The sequence below is a fragment of the Centruroides sculpturatus genome, unplaced genomic scaffold, assembly GCF_000671375.1.
Source record: "Centruroides sculpturatus isolate CEXI.00-Female unplaced genomic scaffold, Cexi_2.0 scaffold1031, whole genome shotgun sequence".
NCBI classification, from domain to species: domain Eukaryota; kingdom Metazoa; phylum Arthropoda; class Arachnida; order Scorpiones; family Buthidae; genus Centruroides; species Centruroides sculpturatus.
In genome coordinates, this window is record NW_019385211.1 from 168965 (window position 1) to 182031 (window position 13067).

A 13067-nucleotide genomic window follows, 5' to 3' on the forward strand; every position below is an offset into this window, starting at 1 on the left:
CGGCATGATTTGCATAAGACTATGGCTTGGGAATCACAGATTTGCATAACGTTACGGCTGGTGATGGCTAATTGGTCGGCCGGGAATCACGCCACATGACATTTGCATAGTGCTACTGTTCAGTAAGCACTAATTGGTCATCGAGTCCGATGTTGACGCTATAAAAAGGCGATAGTTACACACCGGATATACGTCACTCTCGTCTAAGTTCGACTTAGAAATTTTTTTGTTCAATAATGAATGTGAATTCTTCTTCCTGGAAAAATAAGACATTCCCTGAAAATAAGACCTAGCACATTTTTCAGAGCAAAAATTAATATAAGACACTGTCTTATTTTCGGGGAAACACGGTATAGTTAGAAGAGGAGGAATAAAAGAGTAACATAGGTTGAAAAGAAGGTGGGTGGGCCTCAGAGCGATAATTAATTGTAATGCGGTCGCATTACAATTAATTATCGAATACGAATTAAGTTACAATATCAACAACACAGTGTTGAAAACAGTAAAATCCCAACAGTTTGTTTAGCACGGATATTAAGCTGCAAAAGACCGCTATATACAGAAATAAAGTAAAACCATATATGCTTGGTAACAACATGAGTTGGGAGTGACAAAGATATGGTGGACTTTAAAAGATATGGTGACAAAGATATGGTTATATGCCGACTATAACCTAGTCCAGTACAAAATAAGGAAGATTGTGGTTACACATGAACGTAGACACTGTAGGCAATTCGCAATACAAAATAAAACCAAATGTAATGTACAATGAACAGTTCATTCAGAGGCCATTGCCAATGTTCCCTGACTAAGATCAGATGTAATCTGACATACTGTTGCTCTTCTGTTGGATTGGACAAGTCTGGCAACTCTCCTTTGGCTTGAGCATCTAGCAGCCAAGGACAACCAAATGCCTTACATTGAAACCTGCTTTTTTCTTTGATAGTCCACTCTTTGTACAAATGAACAACCACTCTCAAACACTTTAAAAGTAAAGCAGTTTTGCTGATACTTACTCCACTGCTTCTAGCATCTATAATCATTCCACATTCAAAGTCTGTTAAATCATGTCTTTTATCCATATCTTCAAATGCAATTCCCTACAACTGTCTGTACAATCCTTTTCAATCCAGCAATCCTTTTTTATACCAATCTCATCCTCTGGTAATAACAGAATGTCATCATAGCTGATATGTGTAAACTTTGCAGGTAGTCATAATAAATTGGCCCCTCAGTATATACTCTGTGTATATATTTCACATTTATATGGTATTAATAGTATAATGATTTGACATTCTTTTGTTCTTACGAATTTTTTGACATAAGTACACATTTCCTGTGACTTTTTTGAAATTTCCCCTGCCAAATGTGCTAAAGGGAAGAATATTTCCCCTGTATAGCACAAACTGGTGGTACACTGTGTTTATTAATTATAATATTAATAAAATAAAAATGTATAAACTAATTATATAATTTTATACTACATTTTTATACTGAAACATTTCACAATACTATTTCTTGACTAATGAATGTAAATGATCAGCTTAATATAATTCAATGGATAACAACAGTCCACTTTATGTCAATTTATTTACAGTGCACTTTTCTGAAATTAAATCTAATGTGAAGTGTTATGTCCCAGTATTTTCTGCTGAAATATTGTCAATAAGAAAAATATGTTTCGATGGCATTCATTCTAGTCATTGAACTTGACTATGGCAGAAATTTTCATTGCTTATATTTGAATCACATTATTTAAATCAAAAATTAATATAACTTTCAATCTTTATATTAAAACCAGTAAAATAAAAAGTAATTCTGAGAATATTTGCTCAATCATTCCAGCAATCAAATCTATGTTAGCAGTGGTAGATCATAAATAAATTATATACTATGCTGGAAACCCCATATTATAGACATGAAAGACTGCAAAGTATTATTGCAAAACAGCAGCACTTCAACATCAGTCTGTTGTCTGTGTAATCAATGTAACTGGAATAATGCACAAAAGAAGGACTGGTGTCAAAGACAAAATGATGTTGCCTGAATGAGGTAAATACAAAAACAACGTTTACAGATATTGCAAACAAAAAATTTGATTTGCTGAAAATAGTTTATATGTTACCTTTGTCCAGTTATTGAAATACAATAAATTGTGATACAAGTATAGATCATTTTATTTATCTTGGCCAGACAATATGATGAACTTGGTTGGGACTCTGGAAGTGTTATAAAACTCCAGAGTTCCTTTTTGGTAATGCAAGGTAACCTTGTCACAGATTCATCAATATGTTCCCTTCACTAAGTAAATATACTAATCTTTGCCACTGTGCATTTTTACAGCCCAATCAAGATCATGAAATGAGCTGCAACTTGTTATAAAAATATAGCTCTCATCAGACTACATTAAAACAAACAACTTACAGAACAGAAATGTATTAAACATTTAATCTGCAGTCAACATTCAGTTTTTTTAACTCACAAACATATATAACATGGTGATTTTCCACCAATTTTAATGTGTAAGTACACTGTGGATAATTGCTATTCCTTGAATTTGACAATTCTGAAAATTCCTGTATTATATTTTTTCTGCACATATCAAATTTTAATGTCATACATTGTTTATTTTATGAGATCTTGTTTTGTTTACAAAACATTGTTCTTGACTGGGCTGATATGTTTCTGAGAAGGATTAAAAAATGATTTTTGTGAACAAAAGAAAGCTGCAAAAATATTTAAATTGTTGAATGTTTTAGCTTCCATAGCTATCTTACAGAGAGAAACATCTAAAGTTATAACAAGTTGCAGACTGCTATGTCATTATGTCATGCACAGCTGACAAACATCCTTAACATCATGACTATATCTTGTAGCAATTATATAAGATCTCATAGCAGCATTTTCAATGATGTTAGGTTACAAAAAATGATGTCACAGAAGAAAATTGCCCCTATACATGTGTGATGAAAACAAAAATTTGTATATAATAACCTGTGTAAGAGGATGAGTTTCTTCGGTGGTTTTTTTGAGGGCCAATGGTAAATGGAAAAAATATTTTGACTGAAATTTTTAATTATCAGATGAATAGCACATAGCATATCATAGAAGCACAGCTAAGTCAATTTGATGAAAAATGAAGCAAAAAATCCAGTAGCTGCAGAAAATCACCACTACCATGTGATTGTAGGTGAAACTGATGCACTTTCACCTTAAATGTAAGCTTAATATACTACAAAATATAAAACATCCAATAATATCTTACAGATTCAATAAATCCTAAAAATTACTTCATTTTAAATCAATTTCAAATGATTACCTGATGATATTTAATAAACAAACAATTCACACCTAAATTTATTTGTTCATTTACTGCTAGAATTAGCATTTAGGTGTGAATTTATTTGTTTACTATATAGTTCCAGTTTGTGTGTGCCAGATATTTAATAATTAATATATAGCCTGATATAAAGTAATTTTGCCTAGAGGTAGACATTAGGTGCCATTTAGATAAATTTAGAGATCATAATTATAATTAAATTAATATTTAATAATTAATTTTAAATTTGGAATTAATCTAAAAATCGGGTTAATGGATGTTTATATTTGTAGTTTGAAATCACTGAAAAATTGTAAAATAAACAAGACCAACCCATCCAAAACCATGACATCCATGTATCAGGTTACACCAAAACAGGATTTGAGGAATTGGAGCGATTTGCACCAATCGGGCCCCGCAGGACATCAAAATTTATATATTTAAAAATAGTTTCAAATTACAGAATAGACTAAACAGTTTAGCGATCGTGTCGACTGAGAGCCAACAAGCAAGCCAATTGGATTTTGATACTATTTTAGAAGATTTTACAGAACAAAAACTTCATAACATATAAAACATCTCTTTATAGGTTTATATTCAATAAAATTCAGTTATATTCATTCATCAACACATTAGAAGGTTTTTTCATGGCAAAAATTTATGGTTATATTCATTTAAAAATATAGAAATACTAAAACATATCTATGTACATTTATATTCAATATAATGTAGTTGTATTTATATTTGGTACAGGTTTTTTAATGTAGAAATTTGTCTACCTTATGGTTCATGGCTTTTGATTTTTATAATTAAATTTTGGATTTTGTTTTAAATAAATATTTAAAAAAATCTATATTTCAATATGTAAATTAACTGTTAATTAATTTTGTTATTTAAAGTTTGAGGGGCCCCGCAAAAAAAAATTCAATTGAGTCTCGCACCTATTGCATACGGCCCTGGGTTACACACAAATAGCCCTTAAAAATATATGAAGTGGCTTACCAAAATTTTGTTCCACTATTTTATAATGTCAGCAAAAAAATACAAATTTAACTGGTTCATCAGTTCCTAGCTAGAGGGAAGTGCAATGGTTTTTGTAACAGCATAGGTCTACATAAATTTTGTGTAGACCTACTTAAAATAGTGTCTTTGAAATGGACTTTTATGTTGGTTTAGCTGAGCCAGTGTAACTTAAAATTTACAAAATTTAAGAAAATTCTTAAAGTAAATGCAAAAAATGTGTCTTTTCACATGCATGAGGAAAATAATAGTTCTTCAGCTGAGTCAATCTTTCATTTGAGGTTACTCATCCGCCTCAGTATGTAAAAACATTTAAACATCCTTCTGGCAATGGTTCAATATAAAAAAAATATATATATTCAATAAAAATTGGCGGGACAGAAAAATTTTTAAATTTATGAAAATTGTAAAAGGACAAGTGAGAAGACACATTTTTGTATTGTCTTTAAGAATTTTCATAAATTTTGTAAACTTAAAATTTTTTTTGTCCTGTCAATTTTTCAGTGTAACTTAAGATTACAGTTCTAGAACTCTGAATGAAAAATGAGGTTTGAACTTAATTTTTGAAATCTACTCTGGTGGTTTTTCTATAAAAAACAAAAACCATTAGAATTACACAAAGCTGTAACTCTTACAGACAAAAAAAACATACACCAATAAACCTACACAACACTGATCTGGACCTAATACAGTACACAAAATGCAGTAAAATTTTAGAAGAGCAACATTCTACGAGGGCTATTTTTTAAATAAGGTCTGTTTTTTAATAAGAAGAAAAATACTGTAAACATCATTAAAATATATTTTTTCCCATATTCTACATACTTTTATCTACTTTTCTACATAATTTCCATTTTTGTTCAAACATTTGTCATACCGCTCAAAAATTTTTTAAATTCCGACTTCAAAGAAATCTGCCACCTACCGCCGGAAGACATTAGGCCACGCTGCTTGTCTTGTATGGCACGGCAGAATTTTCTCAAGGTCACAACAAGCATCAGAATTGATTGTTATGCCTCTTGGCATAAAATCCACTAACAAAGTCCCTTTCCTGTCCCAAAAGACAGTTACCATGATCTTTTGTGCTGAAATCAAATAACAGATCCTATCTTACAGTCAGCGGGCAACTCAATTTTCTTAAACATTATGAACTTCTACAGTTCGGCACACAGACAGATGATACGGCTGCAAATGGCATCTAAAACACGCAAAGCATGCTGAAAGTAGATGCTCATGCAAACTGCTACAATTGCACATCATTCTCACTCTCATTCACAAATGGACCTTATTTAAAAAATAGCCCTCGTACATAAGGTATGAACCATAAACACACATTCCAACAGAACATGTTTGAATCATGTTTAATTCATCTTTGTCAGACTATTTTATTGATTAGTATCATCATTTTGGAAGAATTCTTTTCATCGACTTTTAAATCACAAAATAACTGATTGCCATCAGCAGATTTCGACAATTGGTGAACATTATTCTAAGGAAGCTTTCTGTTAAGCTTAGGCTTTTGCCATATAACCTGTACTAACAAAAACAAGAACTGGTAAAGCATTACTTTTCAGAAAGCCACAAAAGCCAGTACAGCAAGAAAAGCTATGGATCATAAATACTATTATTGATTGGAAGACAGAATATCATCAGTAAAGTCCAAAATGATTATGAACTAATGACTAAAAAGCATGTTAATGGTCTTTACCATTAACAGTGAACTTAAGATATATGAAAGCAATATATTTATTTAATCATGTAAAAATGAGGAAATATTGTCATTTGAAAAAACACACGAATATAAAGGATGAAATTAAAAATGGCTCTAAAAAAGCAGGATAGATTAAGAATTTGTTGATTATTTATTATATCTAGAATACAGTAATATCTCGGTTTTCGTTGACTTCAGTTATCGTCGATTATTTCCACGAAAAATTTGTCTTGGTTTTTGTCGGTTGCCTCGGATTTCATTGGCGTGACCTCGATGCTAATTTTGCAAAACCAAAGGGAGACTCATGCGTTTTCCTGCTCAGTATGGCATTGTTTCTCGTTGTGTGAGCATTGCCCCACATGTCTAGCCAAACAATTCTATTGCTTTCCTTTCCTTTTTGCTCCATCATGAGATCAAAAAGTTTCCAGAGCCAGCAGCCCTTTGAAGAAGAAGGCTAGGAACATGATCAAGTTAAAAAAGAAAATCATTGAAAAATACAAGAGCAGCATTAAGATTGCTGAAATCAGCTGTATATATGGAAAGTCACCATCCACAATAAGTTCCATTGTGGTGAAAAAAGCAAGCAATAAATGAGACTAATGTAGCGAAAAGCGTGAATGTGCTAACGTAACAGAGATCGCAAACAATTGAAGATGTCAAACAGTTATTATTAATTTGGTTTTTTTCCCCTCATGTTTAACTTTGTGCTTTTGTACTCCAGCACATTCCGGGTTGATATTTTCAGCAGTTCGTGTTGGTTGCCCACGTGCATAGCTGTCAATTGTTCGCGTTCCCCGTCTCTCTAGAGGCAGTACCATATGCGGGCTTATTTTCTGTATATATTTTGACCATACTGTTATCTGTGAGCTATGCCCCGTGTGTTGTAATTAAAGTATACTCAATAAATGGAATGCGACAGTGTCATGGTTCCCATTTCACACTTTCCTATCATTCCTTCCTTTTCTTCCCTCTTCTCACTTCCTCTAAAACTCTTCATCCTTCCTTTTCAAAGGCTATTCCGTAAGGTTTGGCCTTCTAACATTTTTAATCATATCATACCATATTATTAATTTGGATCAATCAAAAACAGTTAGATGGCAATTCTGTTTCAGAGGCCATCACCATAATCTTTTATATTCATTTTATATTAATTTAGTATTGTTTTTAGTATTAAACACTATACTTGTTCTCTAAAAAAATTGTTTTTGTATGTATTTTGGAGTGTCTAGAACAAATTAATTGGATTTACATTAATTCACGTGGAAATAATTGCCTCGGTTTTCTTCAGTTTCAGATTTCGCTAATTGTTTTCGAACAGATTATCAACAAAAACCGAGTTATCACTGTATTAATATGAATTTTGAATGCAAATCATATTTTGAAAACTGAATTATTTGTTAAATTTAAGAATTTGAAAAATTTAAACAGTGAACTGTAAATTGTATTAAAAAATTTAAATTTAATTTGTGAAGTTATTTCACTAGAATAGATTTTTCTGGAATTTCTCAAAGTTTGTGGTTTTCATTACGGTGTATTTTAATACAGTATATGTCTGTGAAAAAATGGTTTTTGTCTGTATATTCGGGTATATTTGATAGTCAAATGAAAAACTCAATTTTCTGATGTAATAAAATCACCAACTCTTCCGTCATAGTCACTAATTAATAAACCAACAAATATGGAATAGTTACATTTAGCAGTAATTGTTTCAAGAAGGAAATAACATTTTTATGTTGTTTAAGTCATTTGGTTTCATATATACAAGCTTCTATAACAGCATTGCACTCTTGTTTCTCCCCTTTATAAACAACTAAAATACATTCACTGTCAAAAATAATTCTGAACTTAAATTTCAATATGTGACTTTTGTAAGAATCAAAACTTTATGGAATCAACTTTCGAGAATTCTTCATTTGCATTAGTCACTTGATTATAGCAACTCAAAAGATTATTTTTAGACCAAAATAGTTGTTAGTAATATAATTGTTTGATAAGATTATAAGCAACAGTACCTGATCGGTTTCGTTCACATCTGCCTTGTGCTGAAGTAATTTTCGAACAATGTGTGCATGCCCGTTGGCACTTGCAAACAGCAACGCAGTTTCTCCTCTCTTTCCACCAATATTTACATTTGCATTTTTTTCTAGTAATAATCGAACAGTCGCAAGCTGACCGCAAGCACTAGCCCATAATAATGGCGTAAATCCATTATTATCTTGCACATTCAATAAACTGTTATCTTCATCTAAATGGAAAAAAAAAGCTTTTAAAATTTAAATTTAACTCAGTTTATTTATACATTCAAACATTTGAAATAAAAAAACTGTTACAACTTAAATATATTCATAATGATTTGCTTACAAATTAGTTGTAAATATGAAAAAAACTTGATTAATAATATAAAATACAAAATAAAACAAAATACAGTGGGTGATCGGTTAACAGTTTGGACAGCGAACAAATCGGATAACAAACACTTTCGCGAAAGATTTTTTATAATCGGACAACTAACACTTTACTGAACAAACATAAAAAGAAGTGACAAAAAATAACGAATACAATTGATTTTCCCTTGTTTTCAGGTAACAATTTGAAACCTTTCAAAGCACGGGAGACATCAACATTGACACTCAACCCAATACTGATCGGATAGTATCCCTCCAAATTTTGAAACTCTCCCTTGTAATTCCAGCTTTTTGTTTACCTTTTTGACAAATAAATTTTTATAGTCAGAATTAACAAGTACCTGTCCAACAGTCTTCGCAAGACTGTTGGACAGGTACTTGTTAATTCTGACTATATTTATGCGCATTTGTGCGCTGATGTTGCTATTTATAGATCGTTGTTTATGAGGGCCTGCCACGCTATAGAAAGATTAATCTCATCTTTCCGATTTATACATGTGGTCCGGTGGTTAGCCTTACAGATGGATATAGCTTCCCACCATTTTAGTTGTTCCAGGTGGGGCGTAGTGTCGATGATGTCAGCTTAGTCGAAGTTTTTTTTTTTTTTTTTTGTCTACCTGAAGAAGAGCTAGTTGGAAAGCTCGAAAACGTTTGTGGAAAGAAGATTTTTCACGCAAATTTCACCGGTAACAGGTTCAGTATTTAGTATTTCATCCCCGGTGTCAGAGTGAAGTTTAATTTACTTAAAAAAACTTATTATTTTAAAAAAGGTTTATAGTTTGGAAGCATTTTTACTTTTAATAATAGTTACCATAGAAATGCCACTGAATAGTTACTGCATCCTTTATATTTAATTTACATTGACATATCAGTGCAGTTCTCTTATAAGCCAAAATGAGCCGGCACACATACGAGAATGCATTTATTTGAGATATGCTCTTATAAGCAAAGCAGTCCATGTATTTAAAAATACAAAAACAAATACTTTCCACTTGTAAGAGTATGCTCTTATTTGTGAAGAAATATGCTATGTAAAGGTAATACAGTAGAGCATCAATTATCCGAATCAACTGGGACTGGGGTTGTTCGGAAAATCGATTTTTTGGATAACCGATTAGGTACGAAAAAATATATTAACCTATCACATGTTGAAATTCATTAAAATCCTGGAACGTGCTTAAGTACCCTCTCACGGTCGCGCCAGTGCTGCCAGCTAAAACATGCGCACCAACAAAAATTATATTGGAGTAGCCCAAGACATAACCAAAGATTGCAGTGCCACAGCACTAGTAGAAATTTAAATTTGCCAACTGGAAAGCTTTCGGTTAATTGACATTTCAGTTGATCGACATTCGGATAATCAATGCTCTACTGTAATCAGATGACAGTGTATTTTGTAGATCTTCAAATATAAAATATGTAGTAGTGTGCTTCATTTAGAATACAAAATAAATTTAATGTAATATACATGAATTCTTTTGAATCTAAAAATATTTGTCCCTGGCAGATTTTTTGCAGTAACAGCCAGATAGCCAATCAAAAATTAAGGTTTCAGCCTATCTCTGAATTCAATTGGGTCAAAACATCACAAAAGTTTTTTGAGTATAGTCATCCTGGATATCTTGGATCTTCATTCTTCACTGTTTGGCAGATGCTTGATTAAATGACTCTCTTAGTACCCAAAGGACGAAGAGAGTTAGCACTTTCAGATTGGACCTTTTAGGTGTCATGATTCTGTGGACTGAGTTTTGTTAACCTTTTTTAAAATCTTGCGCGTTTGAAACAAATAACTTTATGGTTTTGTGAGAGCTTGGACTTGACGAAAAATTTTTGAATGAAAAAAAATGAATTTTTTCTAAATTAAATTTGTTAAAATTCTTCCCAGCAAAAACTTTATCGTTGGAAAATGTGATTATATCTTTTCCCATGGAGTTGCTTCCTTGTCAGATATGGGTGTAGTGCATGATTTCAGCAGGTCCAGAGTGAAAGTTTTCTTGACCACCTGAACTCCAACACACTCAAGATGATCGACAAACTCTCCTGTCGTCATTGATCCTGTTTTTTATTTTAGGGTCCTCCCTCTCACTACTTTTGTCCTTTTTTTTGGCAATTTCACAGTCTGTGTCCAATAGCGATTTTGTTTCGTTAGATTCCCGGTGACACATCCAGAATAAAAGAATGGAATCAATGACGACAGGAAAGTTCGACAAGCATCTCGAGAGAGTTGGGGTTTAGGTTTGCTATCTCATCGGAAGCAAGTCTCGATCTTCTCAGACAGTTCTTCCACCATTTGGATATCACTTGGATCATCAGATTGGATATCATCTTACTTTAAAAGGAATCCATGAAATTCCCAGGAAAGGACCATCTACCGAATCTACAGAATCTATTAAATCTATGGAACCAAAGCATCCACCACCAATAAGATATCTATCTATGTTGCATTTGATTGTAAACTCTCTCTCAGGGATCCGATTTAATTAGGAATGTGATACTTTATTGTGATACCCTAAGTTCAGATATGTATATTTGTGTAAGTAGTCTTTACAATAAAATGGATAAATTTTTAGAAATGCTTTTTCTCCATATATTCTGTCTCTCAGACCATCTCCATCTTGAATCCAGATGCCTACACACACGACCGCTTATATAAAACAAACAAACAGGCCATCGAGGTTTCTGTGTTCCTTAAAACACAGTGGTGTCAGTCCTGATAAACTAGTCATTGCCAATGTGATTTCTATCCTTTGGTCACGTGGTGCCATAGCATAGGGGCCCTTCAGCATTGTCACAGTTTTTTGACTAGCATTATATTATGTCAAGATTGTCAGATATGGGTGTAGTGCATGATTTCAGCAGGTCCCAGAGTGAAACTTTGGGTGTGTTTTTGGTGTGTTGTGTCTTACCCATATGACTTTCTTCAGAGGACTGAAGCTGCAGGGTATTGTGCACGGAAATCCACTTTATCTTGACCATCCCTTTAGGGAATGCTGCGACAGTATAGTAACTAAGTACAGTAGAGTCCCAAAAACTCGGCACTCGATAACCCGGCAGTCCGGATAACTTGGCCACACCCTGGCAGGACAAAAAAAACCTTACTTAATTTTCATTATAGACAGCTTTATGCCTCAAAGTATTTTTCTAAGGTCTGTCTTATCAGTAAATTACTGTACACAGTATATTCATTAATTTTCATTTTCATGTAGTAAAGGCTCTATGCCAGGGGTCGCCAAACTTTTTTAACCTTCGACCCCCAACAACTTTCCAAAACCTCACATTGACCCCCACCGTAAAGTTTTATTACGAGTGCAAGTGTATGAGAAAAAAAACCACGAAAGAAAGAGAAACGATTTTACTACGCATTTCCTTTAATTGTACATACTTTCCATACTTTACATTTATTTGTAACTCACAATCAGTGAGACGGGTGAGCTTGATGTTCCTTCGCAAGATTAGCAATATTTGGGTCAAAATTTGTTAGCTTCAGTCTTAAATCGCCTCGAAGTTCCATATTTAACTTATTTCTCTGTTTGGTTAAGATGGAATTAACATGGCTAAAACCAGCTTCGACCATATATGAACTTGGAAATGCCAACAAAAGAGGATTTACAATATCACAAAGTTTGGTGTATTTTTTTGTTATGTTTACATTCGTCCAGAAATTGTTTAAAGTTAAATTTTTGAAAAGCGTTTTTGCTTCAAGGTCTTCTAATAATTCTATAAGTTCATCTTGCAGGTTGATGTCGACGTTTTCGATCTGAGCAGAAAATGGCGCCATAATCCATTCTGGAATATCGATATTTTCTAAATCTGCAAAACGCACTTTAAAATCATTGCTCAATTTTTGAAGATGATTTGTATATATTTCCAAGTCTTCTTCTGTTATTTGCAATTTTCTTAGATTTGGAAAGTACTGAAAATCTTTACGTAACAATGAAGATTTAAACAAGTTTAATTTAACTTGGAAGCCTAAAAGAATTGTCCGAGCTTGAATAATTGTGACATCTTTACCTTGAAGCCTTGATTGAACGTCATTGAATTTTACAAATAAGTCAGCTAAGTAAAAAATGTGGTTCTTATGTTTTTGTAGTTCATCACTTAGAACAGAATTTATTTCGGTAAGAAATTCTATCGTAGAATCAAATAACTCAACGAGCCTTTGTAAACATGCACCTCTAGACAACCATCTGACTTCGGTGTGTAAAAGTAACTGGTTTGTTAATTCGTCATTTTTCTCACAAAGTTTGGAAAACAATCTCGATTTAAGAGGATGGGCTCTAATTTGATTAATAGATTTAATACAAAACTGTAAAGCATTATGCAAATCTGGACTGAGATATTTTGCTACAAGGTGGTTTCTATGCAACACACAGTGAACAGTACGTATTCCAGGGACTTTTTCTTTAAGAAAAGTTGCAAAACCTCGGTAACGGCCTACCATAGCAGGTGCGCCATCTGTGGCTACTGCTGTTATATTGTTAATTGGAATGTCGTATTTATTCAAATATTCTTCTAAATTCCGATATATTGTCAGACCTTTTCCATCACATTCAAGATATTTAGCAAATAAAAATTCATCAATGATTTGACATTTACTTTNCAAAATTACGTG

General features: G+C 32.7%; 1 protein-coding gene across 1 annotated transcript in view; it reads right to left on the bottom strand.

Moving 5' to 3' along the window:
* LOC111636190 (DNA-binding protein RFXANK-like) overlaps positions 1 to 13067 on the bottom strand; it is a 45232-nt gene that overhangs the window by 29312 nt on the left and 2853 nt on the right. Inside the window, exon 4 of the mRNA XM_023381385.1 lies at positions 8063 to 8295. Within this exon, the coding sequence (XP_023237153.1) occupies positions 8063 to 8295 (233 nt within the window). The remainder of the gene's footprint in view (positions 1 to 8062; positions 8296 to 13067) is intronic.